Below are 21959 nucleotides of genomic sequence, written 5' to 3'. Positions count from 1 at the left end.
AAGGCCTGCCTCTGCAACAAAGTCCATTAGACTCCATTATCTTATCTTGCATTAGCCAGAAGTGAAGCTGTGCACAGAAACTCATCCAGGACCTGAGTTCAATCCTCAAGACTGTCACATTAAAAATATACAAAATAAGTAGAACAAAATAAAAGACAAGAGTTAAATGAAGCCCTGGATTGAATATCCAACAACACACTCAAATTAACAATACATGATGTAAGGTGCTAATTTAATTTTGTTTTTCATCACAACCATTTTTAAGTAACATTTGAACGGTTTCCTAGTTAAATGAAGAATCGGGGCCAAGAAGCCCCTTAATCCCTTCTCCCTTTCCACGTCGACAGGAAAACTGCTTCTCCTTTGGCAAGGTTTCTAAAGGGAATCAGCCTCTGGTACCCATTTGCCCCACCCCTCACCGCTCCTGGGCATTCTGATTGGCTGCATTATTCTATTGTGTTCTATGATTGGTCAGCAGCACGCGGAGCAGGAGAACGCCAGCTTCCGGGGCTGTTGCTCGGGCGGGCGGAAGTGGAGGGTGGGTTGTGGAATGGCGGGTTGCGAGATGGCCTAAGGCGAGTGTTGGACGCTACGCGTGGCGGTCCCTCCGAGGAGATTTAATCTTCTCGGAGGGACCGCCATGGCGAGCGTCCACAAAAGCCTAACTTCAGTCCCATGATGACCAACGGCGTGGTGCACGCCAACCTGTTTGGCATCAAGGACTGGGTGACGCCATATAAGATCGCGGTGCTGGTGCTGCTGAACGAGATGGGCCGCACGGGCGAAGGCGCCGTCAGTCTCCTGGAGCGGCGGAAGCTCAACCAGCTGCTCCTGCCGCTGCTGCAGGTGAGGGACGCCCGCCGGCTCGCACTCCAGCAGCGAACGTAGGGCCTGCGCTGCGCGCGACTGGACACCGCCCCAGGCCTAGTGGAACCTGCGTGTTGGGGGCGGGGGAGGGGTGGCACTTGAGGTTGGCCCGGTGCCTCTCTTGCATTTCTTTTGCAGGTTCCGGTCTCGCTCCACTATTTTATTATGTGAGTGAGTGGAGCAGCGTTACAATGTCAGATCCTCTGTCTTCTATAAATTGAGCCTACAAAACAATAGTCCTGAGTGTTGGGGACACAGAGATGAACCCATATGATACAGTTTTCTTGCCCTAGAGAATTGTAATTAAAGCATTAATAATGACATTAAGTATGGATCAGACGCCGTGTTAAGCACTTTTGTGGGGTTGGCGTTTTTTTGTTGTTGCACACGTTGCAGTTCTATTAACTTGCTGCTACTTGAGCAAGTTTCTTCTCAGTTCTCACTTTACTAAACACAAGATTTAAAAAAAAATTCTGTCTGGAATACTAATTCCTTACCTGGATAACTAGTATGATTTTAATAAAAGTGTATATAAAATTAATATAGTAACATTCTAACCAGACCTCAATTGCTTTACTCTGACTTATAAAATTAGTTTGTTTTGAACCACTCAACCAGTCCACAAAGGTTGTTAAAAAAACAAAACTTAAAGTAATATAAATATTGATGGAAAGAAAGATGATGATGGTTCTGCATGCTTTCTAATTATTTTTAGAGATTATCATCAATATTAACTCATGCATTTATTTGTTGAGTACCAGTTTGGAGTGGGTTTTTCTAGGTGGATATAATTATGCATAGTATAGGCGTGCACTATTTTACAGCTTACTTTTTTTTATTTTTGTGCTAGTCCTGGGGCTTGAGTTTGACCTGGGCACTGTCCCTGAGCTTTTTCGCTCAAGATTAGCACTCTACAGGTTAGCTACAGCTCCACTTTCAGCTTTTTGGGGGTGGTTAATTAGAGATAGAGTCCCACTGGCTTTCCTGCCTGGCTGATTTCTAACTGATCCTCAGATCTCAGCCTCCTGACTAGCTAGGATTACAGGTGTGAACCTCCAGTGCCTGGCTTAAGTACCTTATTTATAAACTGTTATGGACATGGGGTTGTGAGGGGGCACTCAAGTTAAAATTTCTATGGTTACAAACGTGGGAAGCCTTGTAGCATAAATATTATGCTTCCCCCTCCCCTATTTTACACCATTTTTACTGACTACATAAAAACAGTATCCATGTATAAAATATCACTTCAGTGTTTTGGGTAGACAGGAAAGTCCTAATTTGAGAACTCATATTGAGAAGCAGAGGTGAGTAAATGAATTTCTCTTTGTAGATCTTTAGCAGTCTCCAGCCCTTCACCATTTACCTGTAACTTTCCCCTTTCTCCTTTTTTTCAGGGTCCCGATATTACACTGTCAAAATTATACAAATTAATTGAAGAATCTTGTCCTCAGCTGGCAAATTCAGTGCAGATCAGGTAAACTTTTTTTTGGTATATACAAAAAGGTATCAAGGTGGATGAAAAGCATTGAGGGTGTGTGGTAATTAAAAAGAAATTATCTTTGTTCCCCTAAGTCATTTTTTTGAAAGAACCCATAGTATTTTGCAACTTTATTTTTCATATTCTTTATGGGTATACCTCCTTGTTGGTTGTTACATAGTTCCCTTTTTCCAAGCTGATAGGATATTTTGACAGATTTTATGGTTTTTTTTTTAAAAAAAAAAACAGCATTGTGTGATGTTTATCAAAAATTTGGGGAGTGACCTTTTTAGTTATGAAGTTTATATTTTACGTGCCACAACCATAGCAATCACTGAAGAGCCTTGAAGTAGGCTTATTGTAGGTAATGGAAGAATTTGAATTGTGGGCAGATACTCAAAGGGACTTCCTAAAATATGCACCTCAATTTTCTCATTCAGAATCAAACTGATGGCTGAAGGCGAATTGAAGGATATGGAACAATTTTTTGATGACCTTTCAGATTCTTTTTCTGGAACTGAACCAGAGGTTCACAAAACAAGTGTAGTAGGTATGCCACTCTTCTAAGAAGAGCAGAGAGTATTTTCATGGAGGGGAGCAGCTTTCTACATGACATCTGCCATTAGTCTTCTCTGTCTGTGAACAAACACAGTAGGGGTGTTAAACCTGTTGTTGTTTGTATTTATTGCCATGTGCTTTGATCTCTATTGAACAATCATTAACTTGTGGAAAAGCACCCCTCTGTTTTGTCTACAATAGTCAGAGTCTGAGCTTGGTCCTGGGGTCTTTAGGGTTTCCCAGCTCTTTCCACAGTTCCTCTGGATTATTTGCCTGCATTGTGCAACTGTAAGTGAGGGTCACCAACCAAACTTGGGAAGTGAGGTAAGTACCTCATACCATTGCTGCCATTCACCAAGTGAGCATGTACATGACTGCTCTACTAGCTTTGAACCCATGCTTCATCCCTCTGGCTCTTTTGCATGACAATTTTATTTTATTCAACATCACTTATTTACGGATCTGCTGTGTGCCAGGCTCTGGAGTACAAGACATATGTAGACTTTCCTCTTACAGAGACTGGGTTCAGGGAGGGAGAGCAGAGCCAGGTGGTAAAAAACGCACCGATAAATATGGTAATTCCGGGGAATCAGTAGCCACGAAGACATTAAATGAGGGACAGAGATGGGGAACTGGGAGGGGAGGGGAGGGACAAATCGTTGAGTGAAGAGGAGACCAGCTTTGTGAAGGATAAGGGAAGAATTTTCCAGATGGAGGGAACACAGCTGCAAGTGTCTGATTCTGTTGAAGGTAGAATGATGACAAGTAGTCATCACCATTGTGTAGCTGAATGTCTGGTAATGCCTTCCCCTTGTCTGTGGTCTTATTTTGTAGGCTTGTTTCTGCGTCACATGATCTTGGCCTACAGTAAGCTTTCTTTCAGTCAAGTATTTAAGCTGTACACCGCCCTCCAACAGTACTTCCAGAATGGTGAGAAAAAGACAATGGAGGATGCTGACATGGAATTGGCCAGCCAAGAGGAGGGCGAAAGGAAAATGGAAAAGGAAGAACTCGATGTATCTGTGAGGTAACTAGTGCTTTTCTGACAAGGATTCTGGTCCTGTGAGGACTTCAAGTTCAACTGACTTTTCATCTTTAGAACCTATTAAATACAAGCTGGTGCTGGTGGCTCATGCCTGTAATCCTAACTACTTTGGAGACTGAGATCTGAGAATTGAAGTTCAAAGCCAGTCTGGGCAGGAAAAGTCCATGAGACTCTTATCTCTAATAAACTACTCAGAAAAAGCCAGAAGTAAGCTGTGGCTCTAGTGGTAGAGCACTAGCCTTGAGCAAAAGAAGCTCAGGGATAACAGCCAAGCCCAGAGCAAAAAAGAAAGAAAGAAAAGAAAACCTATTAATAACTCCAGTTTTCTCCACAGCACCCTAACTCACCAGTCTGCTTTCTGTCTCTTATTTTGACTGTTCTGGTTACCTCATATAAGTGAACTTACACAGTATCTTTTCTTTTTATGATTGTTTTATTTCATCTAATGGCACAAAATGTCCTCCAGATCCATCCATGTTCTGTCAAATTTGTCAGCATTTCCTTTATTTTTGTGGCTGAATAATACCCCTCTGCATGTGTAGAGCACATTTTTGCTTGTGTAAAACCTATCGAGGGGGCTGTGGCTTAGTGGTAGAGTGCTTGCCTCGCATGTCTGAAGCGCCCTGGGTTTGGTTCCTCAGTACCACATAAACAGAAAAGGCCAAAAGTGGCTGTGGCTCAAGTGGTAGACTGCTAGCCTTGAGCAAAAGAAACTCAGAGACAGTGCCCAGGCCCTGAGTCCAAGCCCCAGGACTGACCCCCCCCAAAACCAAAAGCAAAAATCTATCAATGGGTACTTGGTTCGCTCCCATGCTTTAGCTGTTTGAATCATGTCACTGTGAGGTAGGGTGTACAAATTCTGTTTGAGTCCCTGTCTTCACTTCTGTGGTTATATACCCAGAGGAGATGTTGGATTATATGAACAATTCTGTTTCTTTTGTTTTTCTTTCTTTCTTTTTTTTTTTTTTTGCCAGTCCTGGGCCTTGAACTCAGGGCCTAAGCACTGTCCCTGGCTTCCTTTTGCTCTGCCACTTGAGCCACAACACCACTTCTGGCCGTTTTCTGTATATGTGGTGCTGGGGAATTGAACCCAGGGCCTCATGTATACAAGGCAAGCTCTCTTGCCACTAGGCCATATCCCCAGCCCTCTTTTGTTTTTCTTTATAGACCAGGCTGGCATCAAGCTCTCAATTCCCCTGTCTCTGCTTCTAGATGCTAGGATTACAGGCATGCACTACTATGCCTGGCCTTAATGCCTCTCCCCGTTTTTGTCAATGGCATTTGAACTCAGGGCCTGAGCCATTCCTTGAGTTTTTCTGATGCATGAATGTGTGTAACTTTGTAAATGTCATCATGTTCACTCCATGTGACTCCTGTGTATTGTTTTTGCTTTTATTTCCAGAGAAGAGGAAGTGTCTTGCAGTGGTCCTCTATCCCAAAAGCAAGCGGAGTATTTTCTTTCTCAGCAGGTATGCTATTTTTGTGGTTGATCAATCACTTTTTTTCCTCTGTGCAGCCCTGGGTCTTGGCATATCCCTGTCATATTAGCAAGTTAATCACCTGCATTGTCCTATGGTCTCCATCACTAACATTGTGTGGTTACAGTGATGTTTCTCTTTTTTTGTGTGACTTTATTTTTCTATTAAATGGATAATGCAAGTTCACTTAGTAATGATCTATCACCAATGGCCCAAAACATATAATTTAGATTTTCTTTTCTCATCCCAATATTTTAAATTTTTTTGTTGATACTTTCTAATGTAAAGATAAGTTGATCTGGGTACTTGGTGGCCCACGCCTGTCATCCTAGCTACTCAGGAGGCTGAGGTCTGAGGATCCAGATTTGAAGCTAGAGCAGGCAGACAGCAGACAGAGTCAAGAGATTTTTTTTTTTTTTGTCATGGGACTTGAACTCAGGCCCTGGACACTGACCCTGAGCTTTTTTGTTCAAGGCTAGTGCTCTACCTCTTTGAGTGACAACACCATTTCTGGTTTTCTGGGTGGTTCATTGGAAATAACAGTCTCACAGACTTTCCTGCCAGGCTGGCTTTGAACTGCGATCCTTAGCTCTCAGCTTCCCGAGTAGCTAGGATTATAGGCATGAGCCACCAGCACCTGGCATCTAAGATATTTTTATCTTCAGTTAACCACCAAAAAGCTGTAAGTGGAGCTATGGCTCAAGTGGTAGAGCTCTGACCTTGTGTGAAAAAGCTAAGGGACACTGCCTAGGTAGGCCCTGAGTTCAAGCCACAGTACTGACACAGAAAGGTAAGGAAGATAGGTTGGTTGGTCGACCTATATAGTTGGCTTACTATGAGAAGGAATTCTGGCCAGTTGGAACCTCAGCTCACCACCACACCTGGTGAATTTGCAAATGGATTAAAGGGTTAAACATAAACATAACTACTTAAAGGTGTAATTAGACTAAAGGAACTGCATATTAACTTTTAACTGATCTCTGAGTGGTGCCTCAACATAAAAGCTGTGGGAGAAAACAGGATCATTTGCTTTTCAGTATAAAATATATGCATGTGATAGCATGTTCTATCAAAATGAAAAGGCAAACAATAAAAGAAAAAGTTTCTGCAATAAATGCATGAAGGGTTAATACTTTTCCTTTAGAAATAATTTTAAGGACTTTGATCATGAGACAGCTTATAGTACATTAAGTTAGAAGAAATAATATTCTCATGCTGTTAGAAATGTGTGTGTATCCATACATGTGCATATACATGAAACTATATCCTAATCAATGGACTAGGATAAAGTATACTGAAATATAGGGGCTGGGGATATAGCCTAGCGGCAAGAGTGCTTGCCTCGTATACATGAGGCCCTGGGTTCAATTCCCCAGCACCACATATACAGAAAAAAATGGCCAGAAGTGGCGCTGTGGCTCAAGTGGCAGAGTGCTAGCCTTGAGCAAGAAGAAGCCAGGGACAGTGCTCAGGCCCTGAGTCCAAGACCCAGGACTGGCCAAAAAAAAAAAAGTATACTGAAATATTAACAATATTATCTCTAGGTGCTGGAATAAAAATTTCTGTTCTTGAATTTTCTTTTTTTGTGGGTCATGGGGCTTGAACTCTGGTCCTTCCTGGGTGCTGTCCCTGAGCTCTTCAGCTCAAAGCTAACACTCTACCACTTAAGCCACAGCACCACTTTCAGTTTTCTGGTGGTTAATTGGAAATAAGAGTTTCATGGACTTTCCTGCCCAGGCTGGCTTTGAACTGTAATCCTCAGATCTCAGGCTCCTGAATAGCTAGGATAATAGGTATGAGCCACCAGTGCCTGGCTGTCTTTCAAATTTTCTGTAATGCTATAAGGAATTAAAACAACTTGAAATGTTGTTACTACTTGTTTTTAATACCAGCACTTAGGAGGCTGAGGTGGGAGGTGCAAGGCTAGCTTGGCTACATGGCAAAACCCTATTGCAAAAATACTCAAAAGAAAGAAAAAGAGTTATTGATATTTACAGGAAAACTTGCCTAGATTAAATCGTCTATATCTCAGATTAGTATAAATGTTTAATTAGGGACTAATTTTCTACGTGTGTATTAGCTTTGCATCACCATTATGAAATACCTGATATAGTGTACTAATGAACTAAAGAGTCATTTACTTCGGCTGACTGTTGGAGGTTCCGGTCCTCCATCAGGTGGCCTCATGGGTTGGAGTCTGTAGTGAAGGTGGCTCATCATGAGGAGCACATGTGGGATCAAGTGATTTCCTCTGCTGGTAGCAAGCAGAGACGAACATAGCTTCCACAATCTTCTTTAAGGGCCACTCCCAGTGACCTTCCATTAGGCCCTAAAGGTCTCTAACCTCCTAAGACCACAGATGAGAGTGCAGGTGGCAAGGCTTTTGTAGAACATTCAGCATCCAAACTATAGCAACATGTGTTACACGTAATTGTGCATACCACTCTCATGACGGAGCTAGGTGTGGAGCAGGGCACCTGCAGGTGCCTGACACAGGGCAAGCACATTACCAGCTTAGAAGGAGTTTGATGTCTGAGTTGGCCAGAGGGACAGATTTCCTGGAGCACATCAGTGCTGCAGGCAGAGAAGGTACAGAGGGCTAGGGGAGCACTGAGGGGCTTAGAAGGTGGTAGAAGCAGTGGCCTGAAGTGTTGGTTGGGGCTCTGGGAAGAGCTTAACATGAGGATAGGTTTGGTGGGCCCGGGAAGAGTATGCACTGGGGGGATGCTTGGGAGGCTTGACATTTCAGGAAGAGGAAACAGCGTTGAGTCTGGTCAGGACTGTGCGGCTGATTCCACCCTCAGTGTTTCTGGAATAAGGGGGCGGGGGGTGTCAGGCCACTAAAGCTGGTGAGAAAAGAGCCAGACTTGAGGAATCTCAGAAAAGATCAGCAAGTGTGGTGGTACAGAGCTCTGGGGAGGCTGAAACAGAGATCTTGAGTTCTAGCCAGCCTGTGTCATGTTGTTGAGCATGCATTTCTATGTGCTTTTTGGCTATTTCTTTGTGCTGAGATATCATTGTGTAATTTCAGGCTTCGTTGTTGAAGAATGATGAGACAAAAGCACTTACTCCAGCTTCCTTGCAGAAAGAACTGAACAACTTGTTGAAATTTAATCCTGATTTTGCTGAAGCGGTGAGTGGTCCCTGGCCCTGGTTGCTGGGTTGGGAAGGATGGTCACTGCTCCTCAGAATGTTGAGTGGCCACACAAGTGAGGGTCCATCTGTTGTCCTCCATTCTTGAAAGAAATGTTGCAAAATAACTGCACCAATTGCAAAGCTCCTCCCATCTTCCCTGGATGCCAGGGCATTTCTTTAGGGATAGATGTCCTTTTTATTCATCACCTATGATGAGTGCCTTGGTCCAGAGGTGATGAAATAGACAAAAAAAAATTAACAGCAGGCTGGAGGCATGGCTCAAATAGAAGAGCTCTAGCTGAGCCCTTTGTTTCATCCCTGCTGGGGGCTAGGGTGCTGAAAAGTTTTCCTTTCTTTTTTTCTTTGTATATGTTTTTATTTGGACATTTAGAAAAACTGATTTTATAATTCTGCATGAGTTCAGAGTTAAGATCTTTATTTTGAGCTCTCGGTAGTCCTACTTCCCTCAGCTAGATGAGGTCTGTCACCTGATTTAGCCTTCAGGGGTAAAGCAAGCTATCAGTTTCATGGCTGACACACCAGTGATGGAACTGGTGATTTTTAGAGTATGCTACTTGGGAGAATAAAAACCTTGAACCACTTTTCTTCTTCCTATATGGTAATGACGGGCATCATGTCACAGGGTAGGGCACAGAACTCACCACAGCAGTCCTGTGCATGGGGGTAGGGTGGGGGTTCCAACCTATGGTGACTACTTCTTTTTTTTTTTTTTTTTGGCCAGTCCTGGGTCTTGGACTCAGGGCCTGAGCACTGTCCCTGGCTTCTTTTTGCTCAAGGCTAGCACTCTGCCACTTGAGCCACAGTGCCACTTCTGGCCGTTTTCTGTATATGTGGTGCTGGGGAATTGAACCCAGGGCCTCATGTATACGAGGCAAGCACTCTTGCCACTAGGCCATATCCCCAGCCCCTGTTGACTACTTCTTGTTTTAGCATTATCTCAGCTACTTAAACAACCTCCGCGTCCAAGATGTCTTCAGCTCAACACACAGCCTCCTTCATTATTTTGACCGCCTGATTCTCACTGGGGCCGAGAGCAAAAGTAACGGGGAAGAGGGCTATGGCCGGAGCCTGAGATATGCCGCCTTGAACCTGGCTGCCCTGCACTGCCGCTTCGGTCACTAGTAAGTCTGTACACATCTGCCCTTGCAGATGGAAGAGACAAATTTTCCAGTGTTGATGGAAATTTGTCCTAACAATTAGTTTGTTTAAAAAATAAGAAACACAAGGGGCTCTTCAACCTGGACTTGTCACTCACGCCCATGGAACAAGCGATAGGAAAACCTTGTATCTGGGCAGTCTGCCCCCTGGTGTCCCTATGTGGCATTACTGCCTGCCTCCCATTGAATACTTCTACAAACATCCTAGTCATTCAATGAAAGGAAATTAGGTCATTAGGCCAGAGATTCCCAGAAGGACTTTTTGGAGGTAATAATGGAGCTGCAGAAACTATTTTCAGTATTTTAAAAACCAAAAAGAAGTTATGCCACTACTGGAAGATAGATTGTTCAGCTTGAAATCCATTTGCCTCATTCCATCCAGGATAGGACAATCATTTAGTAAATAGCATTAGATTGATTAACTTTCACAACATGGAGGCTCTTGGAAATATTGAAATAACATTGAATAGTGCTGAAATGTAGGAAGTTACTAATTGAATGTATTTTACTGTCTGTCCCCACCCACCCCCCACCCTCAGCTCTTTAGCAGTTGAATGAAATGTGGTCTCTGCTATAGGCCTTTTAGAGATTAATGAGATAAGTGTCCAGGGTCAAAATGGAGACTTGTATGTGGCTGAGGCAGTTCTATTAATTTCATGGAATTTTATTTGTTTCTGGTTTTCAGACTTCAGAGCTATGGACAAACGAGCTGGCATGGGAGTTGATGGGAACTTGTCAGGGTGCTGGTATTTCCAGCTGGGAGGACCTGTGGGTGCTGGTGTAGCCCAGCATGTGCGGCATCTTATGGGTGAAAGGCCTTTGATCGATGGGCGGGGGCGGGAGGGGGGGTGCTGAAGAGAGCAGACCCAGGCTCCAGAAAGAGCAAATATCCAGAAGTGTCATCAAGTAAATTCAAGCAGCAGATGGATAGTTTTGTACCTGAGAATAAAAACATACTCCAGACAATCTTGCAAGATTTTCCTAATATCTTATAATAACTAACTTTCCTTTGTTCATCTAACTTCAATCTCTCTCATTGGTTTTAAACTGGGATTTTAACACACCATCCCTAATAATCTCTCTCTTTTTGAGAAGATGGTATTAGGGGTTTTATTTAACTCTGGGCCTCATACTTGTTAGGCTGGTGATCTGCCCCTTGAGCCATGCTTCTAGCCCTACTTTTTACTGGTCATCTTGGGAAAAGAGTCTCATGGACTTTTCTTCCCAGGCTGGCCTTGAACCACAATCCTCCAGATCTCAGCTTCTTGATTAAGATTTCAGGTATTAGCCACCATCTTCCAGCTTTCTAATTATCTCTTAAGCAGAACTTTTCTTTCTCCCTCCTTCCAATCTTCCCTTCTCTCTTTTTCTCCTCCTTCCCTTCTTTTCTTCCTCCCTCTCTCATGTCTTCCCTTTCCCTCCTAGATGGATCCCAGCATCTCATGTGTGCTAGCTAGACAAGCATTGTACTCCAAGAGCCTTCAGTTTTTAGAGTTGTGTTTGTATAAGATGCCAGTAACCTCCTCCTGTGTATAAACTGCTTCCCGCAGGGGGTGGCAGTATGTTTACAGCTGCCTCTACACAGATTTTTGGTGTACAGAATGTCTTGACGTTTATGGTATTGTCAATGGATAGACAACTAGTTAATGAGTAGAAATGAGGAGAGGTGGATTTTGTTAATGTGTTTGTCTTCGTTCCTCACTTGCTTAGGTCCCCACATCTTTGTTCCTGGTCCTGGATCTGTGACCTTGAGTCAGTCCTTATCACTCAGCTGAGGGGATTGCAGGGATTTCTTGAAGTCCTGATGTTTGTTTGTTGAGCATCCTGTGTTCTAGGTGCAATTCTGGTGCTGGGGATGTGGAGCTTATCAGAGCGGCCAGGTGAGGGTCAGGGTTGAGCAGAGCTGTGATGCTCAGTGATGGACAGACAAGGGGCAGAGCGTGGTGATAGGGAATGCTGTTGCTTCTCTAGGAATATTCCTTCTCCAGGCAGATGCATCAAGTTCTGAGTCCCTTTCTTTAAATACTAAGGCAGCAAAGGCAACCCTCCCTGATCTCTGTTCATCTAGTATTTGAACAGAGATGCAAAGAACTTAAAGGTGTTGAATACCGTGTGCATGCATCTAGAAGAAGTTTTTCATATTGGTGAGAAGAGCAAGTGCAAAGGACCTGAGGTAGGGATTTCCTAGAAGTCCATTTCAGATATTATAACCAGTTTGGCTCTTGCCCTTTGAAAACTTTTAGCAAGGATTTTCAGACTAGCAACCATGAACAGAAGGCTCTCTGGTTTCCCAGAAGACCCTTCAAAGATTTGTCTGACTCTTTTTGTGTTGGTAATGTACCTTTTCTTCTTACCTGAGGAAAAGAATTTATTTCTAGTCTCCTGCTACAATGTATATTTTTACATTTCTATGGCATGTGTATTCAATCTTTCTACCACTACCACTACCCCCGCCCCTTCCTAAGCTTCACATTGTGGGCCTCAGCTAGTCCATGCAGCCAGGGTCTGCCTCCTGTGGCTTTGGAAAGGGACTGAAAAGAAATGCAAAATAGGCTTTAAAAAATGTACAGTTAGAGAAAAAAACTAGCACCACCAAATTAAAATAACTGAGTGAGGCACTTGCTGATGTTAGAAGGAAATTTATTATGTAAATTTTTCCTTCAGTGAGTGACTCCCAAGAATTTCTGGTCCTTATTTAAAGATTGTCAGTGGCCTGGCATCAGTGAAAACCCCGAACGTCAGGCCTGGTGGGTGCCATCGTGATGCTTATGGAGTTGGTAACATAATGAGTCACTAGGTGATAGATGGTAGTGGTTCACTTAGCATTCAGGTGCTTTTGGACGTGATAGCCGCCAGTCCTCACAGAAGCTGAGAGGTCAGGAACACGTTCCAGATGGTGGACAGCTACATGAGTAGGAAAAGAAAATCTAACTGGAAAATATTTAGAAAAACACTTGGTAAGCAATTTTTAAAAAATAAAAGATAAAAGTAGCAAATGTACATAGTTAAAAAAAAATCAGTGCAGAAGGAAATGCAGTAAGAAGTAAAACGTTAGTTCTCTCCTGCCCCTCCCCCAGCAATGGCCATCAGAGAGCAGCTGTGTCTTCATTCCCTTTATTACACATTCTCCCTAGAAAGCCCAGGCCTGGATCCCTGCAGCAGGCGTGGCCTACTGCCCCTCAGGGCCACCCTGAGTCGCTACAGTGCCCAGCCCAGAGACCCGAGGTTGGATGGTCTGTGTGCAGATGACTTCCTGCCGCCCTTGCTTGTGCATGTTTGTGATTGCTCGTGGGTATTAATGTGTAGTCTGTCATCAGCCAACAGGCAGAGCTCGCCCTGCAGGAGGCAATTAGGATTGCCCAGGAGTCCAACGACCACGTGTGTCTCCAGCACTGTTTGGTGAGGCCATCCTCCGGGCTGGGGATTTTGCTCGCGGGTTGAGTTGGCCTTCGGAGGCCCCATTGGAACCGGGTTATTTCACAGCTGGAGCAAGTGAAGGGAAGGCACTGAAGCACCACCTTGATTCAGAGAGGGCTGCCCACAACCGTTTATCTTTCTCAATTTCATGGCATTTGTTCTGTTTGGAGGGGGTGTTTCCTGGTTACAGTGCCACTTGCCTCATAAAAGTAAACAGTGACTACCACATTTAGTGTTGGCATTAATGAAAAGAGGTGTGCTGCACATAGTGCAGTGAGACATTGGTCTGTAAAGCATGAGCCCTAAGCAGGGAAGGAGTAGAGTCACCTGACCACTGCCTGGTCATCCCGTTTCTCAATTAAAAGCTGGATGGGGCTTTATGCTTTTAAACATCTGCCACTCACAGCTGGCAGAGTGCTGAAGCAGATCGATGGCTTATTTATTTCAGTCTGGCTTTAATGGTCTTAGTATGTTTGAAAGATTCCATGTAGGTTCCTAGCTCTTAAGCAAATATTTTAGAGTGCTTCTTTTGCCCCCTTTTTGTTCTTTCTTGTGATCACATTTATATTTCACTTGAACTTTTGCCATTGCTGTCGTTATGATACCTTTTGACAATTGTCTCTTGCCAGAGCTGGCTTTATGTCCTGGGGCAGAAGAGATCTGATAGCTATGTTCTGCTGGAGCACTCAGTGAAGAAGGCAGTACATTTTGGGTTACCGGTAAGGCTCATCTTTCTGTGAGATTGCTTCCATAGTGGTGTTGAGCCTCGTCTCTTCCCACTTGCCTCCGTCATGAACCAGTGATACAGCTAGCATGGATACTTCCATGGATGGCTTTGCTCTGGGTCGTTTCCTGTGACTCTTAATTATTAATCAAAACACTAAATTCTCTGTTCTCTTTATTCTAATAACATCTGTGAAAGCTCCACTTATCAATTTGATGAGAGATCTCTAGTTTATTGAGCAACATTTACTGAGCTTATACTCACTCAGGAACATTCTAAAAAACTTTAGTAAAGCCTTTTTGCGTGTGTGCTGGGCCTCAAAAATGTAAGGCAAGTTCTCTACCACTCAGTTACACCCCAAGCCCTAGAAAGTGCTAGTCTTATTTTTAAATCAGGGGTTGGCAAACCTTGCAGCTTGTGGACCAGATGTGGTGCATTATGTATGGCCTTGCAAAATGAGTGTGGGCTTTTTGTTTTTAAATGGTAGGGATGGGAAACAGTGGATGCCAAGTCTGTCCCAAGCAAATTCATTTATTCTCTGACCTTTTAGGGATGATTTGCTAATCCTTGTTTTAAATAATAAGCCAAGCCAAGAACCAACAAACGCATGGATAGGCTTGTCCTTTCTTTCTTACACAAATGCTGGAGCGGGGCCTGAATTAGAGTCTCAGTGGCAAGCACTGAGTGCATGGAAGGGAATGTCCACACACAGGAAGCAGGAAGGACAGTGAGCCTCTAGATCACTATTGCTCAAAGAACCTTGCCCTAGCTCAGAAGTGTGGTTTGGTAGGCAGCGGGCTGTGGAAACAGTCTCAGAAGTTTGCAAAAAAAAAAAGGAAGTAGAAGAAAAAATCCTTAGTAAAAATTAAAAGTAGTTAGGCATCAAAATACGATGCCTAGGCTTGTTGAATCTGTAAGTGATATGAGATTGAGTCTGAGGAGAAGAATATTACATGCTCAGATCTGAAGTGGCTCCTTGACACACGTGAGACTTCCTAAAAACACATTTTCTCCCTAGGTTTTGGACTACCTTTTTGAGTTGAGTGTAGAAATCAATGAGAAGACCATTTGTTGCTCGTTGAGAGGCTCTTTTTTGATCGCCTGTTATCTCGTGTGCCCTGCACTGCTTGACTATGATTTCATTGTAACCCTTATGATAATTCTTTATGATAGGTTTGATGCCCATTTTACAGATGAGGAAGCTGAGGCTTAGCTAAGAAGCTAAGTGCCTGGCCCTAAGTCACACCGTAAGTAGCAGAGGCAGTGTCTTAAGTCCAGGTCCAACTCATGCCAAAGCCCTGGCTCTGTTGTGTTGCCCTCTGCTTCTCTTGAAGCCCTAGTGTTCAGGAGCACCTCACACGGGTCAGGGCTGAGGTCAGGCTTAGGTACTTTCTTTATAAGTAGAGCTATCACTGTGCATGTGCGGAAATGTGAAATCCACCACATTTCTGAAGAGCGGAACGAATTCTGTCGTGTAATCTCTATCTTGGGTGGTGGGTATATCTGTCCCCTTAGTACCTCGCCTCCCTGGGGATACAGTCCCTTGTTCAACAGAGAGCGTTTGCTGGGAAGACAGCCAACAAGCTGATGGATGCCCTGAAGGACTCGGACCTCCTGCACTGGAAACACAGCCTGTCCGAGCTCATTGACATCAGCATTGCCCAGAAAACGGCCATCTGGAGGCTGTACGGCCGCAGGTAAGTCCTCCAGCCGACTGCCCAGGCCCTGGAGGGTGTGAAGCGTGCAAAGAGAAGCAGAAGCTAGCAAACTGGTTCTGTACAAGGTTTTCCCCCTTTGGAAGTTGTTCGTGCAGTGGATCAAAGACTAATGCTTTAGAAGTTCCTGTAAACTATACAAAGTTGTTTTGGTTTTTGTTTGTTTGGTTGTTTTTTCCCCCCCCCCCCTCCATGCACATTATTTACTCACTCTTCCCAGCTGCTCTGTGAGTAGCTGGAAGGTGGTCTCCAGTCTGGTTCACACATCTAAGCTGCTCAAGATCACAGATGTAGTGGACCGGTGGACCCAGGTCACCTGACCCCAACCACAAGTTCCTCTGTCTTGAGACAAGAACTTCCCTTTCTGTTTGCATGCTGCATGGCCGTCCTTGCCCAAGCCGGCCTCCTCCGGCTCCCCTTCCCCACAGCTGTTGTATAGAGAAAGCTGCTTTTCTGTTTGCCAAGGTGTTTTCTCTGGAATATTCCAGCCTTGTACAACCTTTGCCATGTAACCACCTGTAGCTTGGAATTCAGCCTCTGAACCAGATGCCCTCTGGAGCCATGTTGCCCCCTCTCCTACACAATCTGCCATTTCTAGGAATTCAGTAATGAAACAAGTGCCTTTTTACCAGTCTTCTTTTTGTATTTCAGATAATTTTTTGGCACGGTGTGCTCTTGAGACAGCTGCCGACACTGGCCACTGCCTGCATTGCCAGAGCAGCCGGTGCCAGGATGGCATCGGGTCTGAATTTACCCGTGAAACCTAATTAATATACTGTGTCCTCAGGGAAAGCCGAGGGGGGGTGAGGAGGGGGGTCCGGAAGCCTGGAGCTCCTGTTGCCTTTGGGGCTGCTCACCCAGGATGCTCTCCACTCTCCTTGGCCCAAGGGCAGGAGAGTGGGCATGGGGAGGTAGTGGCTTTCACATAGCCGGAGCCTGCAGAGGGGGTCACTTCCTCGCCTTTCCTCTGAAGATAACCAACTGCAGGCTGTGCCCAGGGGCGGCCTGGTCTGCTGCCTGAAGCCACATCCTGTTCACTCTCCTCACCCAGCACCATGGCCCTGCAGCAAGCCCAGATGTTGCTAAGCATGAACAGTCTGGAATCCGTGAACTCGGGCGTGCAGCAGAACAACACCGAGTCCTTTGCCGTCGCCCTGTGCCACCTTGCAGAGCTCCATTCAGAGCAGGTAGGTGCTGCATTGCATTGCTTGGCCTTCTGTTGCTGTGACAAAAGGCCTGGGATAATTTAAAATGAGAGGCTGCTGTGGCTTGTGGTTTCAGAGTCTTCAGGACATGATTGCTTGGCCTTTGCTTTGGGCCCATAGCAGCGGGATCTTCAACTCCCTTCAGAGTCATGCTTCTTGTGACCTGCTTCCTTCTGTGGGTGGGGAGGGGCCCTCAGGGCAGGGAACCCTATGTCCAAAAAAACTCACAAGCTAAGTGTGGTGATATATACTACATGTGGATGTGGAGGTGAGAGGATTAGAGCCAGGCAAAAACATAACACTATCTGAAAAATAAGTAAAACCAAGAAGGCTGTGGCTCAGGGTCGGTGGAATACCTGTGTAACAAGCACAAGGTCCTGAATTCAAACCCCAGGACAGTGAGATAGGTAGGTAGGTAGATTAGAGAGAGAGAGAGATTTTGTTGTTGTTGTTGCCAGTCGTGGGGCTTGAACTCAGGGCTTGGGTGCAAGGCTAGAGCCCTACCACATGAGCCACAGCACCACTTCCGGCTATTTCTGTTTATGTGATACTAAGGAATAGAACCCAGGGCTTCATGCTAGGCAAGCACTCTATACCAGTAAGCCACATTTCCAGCCAACTTTTTTTTTTTTTTTAATACACAGACTCTACATTCTAGAAATCACTCTTTCAAACCTGAGCCTCAGCCTAGTGTCTTCCAGGTTGCTACACGGAGAGTGGGTGGGTGGCGGGAACAGCATGCACTCCAGCCGCAGTGTGCCTCTTGCTGTTTCAGGGCTGTTTCGCTGCAGCTGCAGAAGTGTTGAAGCACTTGAAAGAACGGTTTCCTCCCAATACTCAGCACGCCCAGGTAACCGGCACACTAGTCCTCCCTCAAAAAAGGTACATGGAGCTGAGAAGCCAGGGCTGCAGCTCAGTTTTAGAACACTTCCCTAACATTCCATCCCTAGCCATGAAAAAAGAAGAGAGAAAAGGATGGGTAAAATACATTATTTATTTGTAAAGGTGTGGAAATGAGACTGACAGACATTGGAAGGAGAGAGAGGAAATGGATTTGCTAGGAAGTTCAATAAGCTGTAAGAGTGTCTGAAATCAGTAAAGCAAAATGGGAGCTGGTAAATGGCTGGCCCTGTACTTGTTTTACTGGTCTCTGTGCTTTTTTTTTTTTTTTTTTTTTGGCCAGTCCTGGGCCTTGGACTCAGGGCCTGAGCACTGTCCCTGGCTTCTTCCCGCTCAAGGCTAGCACTCTGCCACTTGAGCCACAGTGCCGCTTCTGGCCGTTTTCTGTATATGTGGTGCTGGGGAATCGAACCTAGGGCCTCGTGTATCCGAGGCAGGCACTCTTGCCACTAGGCTATATCCCCAGCCCGTCTCTGTGCTTTTTGACATGCTGTTAATATTTTTCAAAAATCACTTCCAAAAAACAAAGTGTCTATGAGTCAGTCACTGTAAGGGTATTTTGCTAGCCAAAATGTTATTAGATTGCTGTGGGATAGTAATGTGATGTTTACTTCCTTTTGCTTTCTCTCCTAGTTATGGATGCTGTGTGATCAGAAAATCCAGTTTGATCGAGCCATGAATGATGGCAAGTTTCATTTGGCAGATTCACTTGTTACTGGCATCACCGCTCTTAATGGCATAGAGGGTGTCTATAGGTGAGAAATTGGCGGGGGGGGGGGGGGTAGGGTGGGGGGGCGGGAGGGGGTGGGACTGCAGCCCCAGAATATGAAGTGGTTTTTTTAATGGCTTTACTTCCTCCCAGCTTTGTTTGTTTTGAGTTTGCATTGACTTGTTTACTTTTAGCCTTAGGTGGAAAAGCCAAAGCTGCTTTTATTTTTTTTTAATTGTTGGAAATAAAGGAAAGTACCTAAGGTGAAGAAAATAATCATCTCCTAGAGACAGTCCCAAGCAGTCTGACAGCTGTAATTCTAGACCTTTTTCTGATATGTATATATATACTTACACATATTTGCACAGTATTTTTTCTTTTAACAAAATTAGATCCCGGCTAGGAATATGGCCTAGTGGCAAGAGTGTTTGCCTTGTATACATGAAGCCCTGGGTTCGATTCCCCAGCACCACATATATAGAAAACGGCCAGAAGTGGCACTGTGGCTCAAGTGGCAGAGCGCTAGCCTTGAGCAAAAAGAAGCCAGGGACAGTGCTCAGGCCCTGAGTCCAAGCCCAGGCCTGGCCCAAAAAAAAAAAAATTAGATCCCATCCAGGCATCAGTGACTCACACCTATAATCCTAGCTACTCAGGAGGCTGAGATCTGAGGATCACAATTCAAAGCCATCTTGAGCAGGAAAGGATCACAATTCAAAGCCATCTTGAGCAGGAAAGTCCGTGAGACTCTTATCTCCAATTAACCACCAGAAAACTGGAAGTGGCGCAGTGACTCAAAGGGGTAGAGCACTAGCCTTGAGTGAAAGAGCTCAGAGACAGTGCCTAGGCCCTGAGTTCAAGCTCCATGACTAACAACAACAACAAAAAAATTAAATCCCATTTTAGTTTTTCCCTTTGGGAGATTTATAGTCTAACTGAAGAAGTGGATCTTTATACCTCTTAGATAACTTCAGTAACAGCATTTTTTAACTTCCACTTGGCCAATGGTGTTACTTTTGATTTTCTTTCAGAAAAGCAGTTGTATTTCAAGCTCAGAACCAAATGACAGAAGCACACAAGCTTTTACAGAAATTGTTGACCTACTGTGAAAAGTTGAAGAACACAGAAATGGTGATCAGGTAAGTGGTGGCCCACACGAGTCCCATTCCCCCCTGGAAGCGTGGGGAGCATCTTCTCATCGTTCGTCGGGTGTCTTTGCGGCTAGCATCCTGCTGTCGGTGGCAGAGCTGTACTGGCGATCATCCTCCCCGACCATCGCCATGCCTGTGCTGCTGCAGGCACTGGCCCTCTCTAAAGAGTACCGCTTACAGTACTTGGCCTCGGAAACTGTGCTGAACTTGGCTTATGCCCAGGTAAGCACGACTGTTTGGCAGCACTCTTTAGTGCCCAATCCCAGGTATGTTCCTGCTCTTTTGGTATTGGAAAAGGTTGCACTGAGCTTTCACTTGTTTTTGTTGGGGAGGTCCAGCCCACCACAGAAGCTGGTGGGATTGCACCTCATGACAAGCAGATACCTCCCAGCAACACTGGCTCTCCCGAGCTGGGTTCAATAAGGGAGACTCCTCTTCCATGAGGATCCTACCTCATGTCAGTGACTAGCTGGCTCGGAGCCATGTGCCTCCATTACTGCTGTTCTGCTAAGTACATATTTCTTAGTGAACCATTTTATTTCCCCTGTCATTGTCTTGCTCTGTACTTTTGAGTAACTTTCTTAAGTTGTTACCTATCCTAATAATTCTTGCAGAGCTAGTTTGACCCCTTAGGGTCTCCAGCATGAAAGATATTAATGCTGAATTGTTTTGTCAAGACAAAACCTTTCTGTGGGACTGTGGCACCCAGTATAGTGTGGGTGTTCTGGGAAGGGGAGGCAGAGTTGGCCATTGAGGCAGCAGAAAGGAGCCCTTGGTGGCAGTGGGCACTGGCTGCAGGTGTGACCATCTATGATGACTCTTTTCCAGCTCATCCTTGGAGTTCCAGAACAGGCTCTAACACTTCTCCACATGGCCATCGAGCCCATTCTGGCAGATGGAGCTATCCTGGACAAGGGCCGCGCCATGTTCTTAGTGGCCAAGTGCCAGGTGGCTTCAGCAGCGTCCTATGATCCCCTGAAGAGAGCTGAAGGTAGGAAGCTGCACAGATACTCCAGAAAGCTACTACAGTTTGCTCCCAGAGGAGCACACCACGCTAAGTTGAGGGGCAACGTTTAAGCCCACAGGACATGTTAAGGTGATGTAACACAGTGAGGGCTTTCACACACAAGCTTGACAGGAGAGCGGAGTGCAAATGAACAGCTAGTCATTCATAAATGAAGGTTAACCATACAATACCAGACAACTAGGCACCTGGAAATGTTAAGACTTCACCATGGGGCTGGGAATGAGGCTTAGAGGTAGAATGCTTGCCTAGCATGCACGAATCCCTGGGTTCAATTCCTCAGTACCACATACACAGAAAAGCTGGAGGGGAGCTGTAGCTGGAGGGGAGCTGTGGCTCAAGTGGCAGGGCACTAGTCCTGAGCAGAAGAAGCTCAGGGACAGTGCCTAGGCCTGAGTTCAAGCCCCAGGACTGGCAAAAAAAAAAAAAAAAAAAAAAAAAAAAAGATAGGATAACAGAAAAGCCCACCAGCACCACTAAGGCGAAATGCTTTTTTTGGTCTTTTTTTTTTGCCTGTCCTGGGGTTTGAACTCAGGGCCTACACACTATCCCTGAGCTTCTTTTGCTCAAGGCTAGCACTCTACCACTTGAGCACAGCACAACTTCTGGCTTTTTCTGTTGATGTGGTACTGAAGAATAGAACCCAGGGCTTCATGCACTGTAGGCAAGCACTCTACCAACTAAGCCACATCCCAGTCCTGTTAACCTGATTTCTTAAAGAATGAAGAATATGAAAGTATTTAGCACATGTTATATTAAATCAGATGCCAGGGTTTGGAAGCTATGTAAAGAGTCTAATCTATGTGTTGTTTTTCCCACTGTCTGTCAGCTCTGGAGTCTGCCATTGAGAATCTCAACGAAGCCAAGAACTATTTTGCGAAAGTCAACAGCAAAGAGCGAATCAGGGACGTTGCCTACTTCCAGGCCAAACTGTACCATGTCCTGGGGAAGACGCAGGAGAGGAACCGCTGTGCCATGCTCTTCCGGCAGCTGCATCAGGAGCTGCCCGCCAACGCGGTGCCCCTGATCAACCACATCTAGAGCGGCCACTCCTGCAGGTGTCATGTAGGGCATCATGTATCTCTGTATCTCACCCCTACGCCCAACCCCTGCTACACACTGGTTTGGTGGCATAACTCTGTCTTGTCAGTAAACTGCATTCTGATGAGCTTGTCTTACTTTGTCATTAGTGAGTATTTCATTTCCCCATTCTTAGAGGATAGTCCAAAATTATGTGTTCTGGGCAGAATTGCCAAGGTCTTTATAGGACTTACGTACATTCTGTTTTTATGTAAACCTCTTGACCACATACTCACAGTCAGGAGCTCTGGGAAGCAGGCAGAGCTCTCCATTGTAGCTAGTTTCCTTTTTCTTTTTCT

At 45.0% G+C, this 21959-nt stretch overlaps 1 protein-coding gene across 1 annotated transcript; it reads left to right on the top strand.

The window, feature by feature from the left end:
* Nucleotides 1–530: 530 nt before the first annotated feature.
* Nucleotides 531–21748, top strand: Anapc5 (anaphase promoting complex subunit 5). The gene is given in 18 exon segments (XM_048342995.1): nucleotides 531–662; nucleotides 665–846; nucleotides 2262–2341; nucleotides 2785–2894; nucleotides 3737–3929; nucleotides 5350–5416; nucleotides 8457–8558; nucleotides 9512–9702; nucleotides 13056–13137; nucleotides 13785–13874; nucleotides 15395–15576; nucleotides 16646–16781; nucleotides 17575–17649; nucleotides 18333–18454; nucleotides 19437–19544; nucleotides 19631–19778; nucleotides 20385–20547; nucleotides 21410–21748. Coding segments are annotated over 18 exon segments (2265 nt in total). The 5' UTR covers nucleotides 531–640; the 3' UTR covers nucleotides 21622–21748.
* Nucleotides 21749–21959: the final 211 nt, after the last annotated feature.

This window comes from Perognathus longimembris, chromosome 3, assembly GCF_023159225.1.
Source record: "Perognathus longimembris pacificus isolate PPM17 chromosome 3, ASM2315922v1, whole genome shotgun sequence".
In the NCBI taxonomy this organism is placed as follows: Eukaryota; Metazoa; Chordata; class Mammalia; order Rodentia; family Heteromyidae; genus Perognathus; species Perognathus longimembris.
Note: the sequence above shows the minus strand (reverse complement) of the source record. Positions and strands in the feature narration are given on the sequence as shown.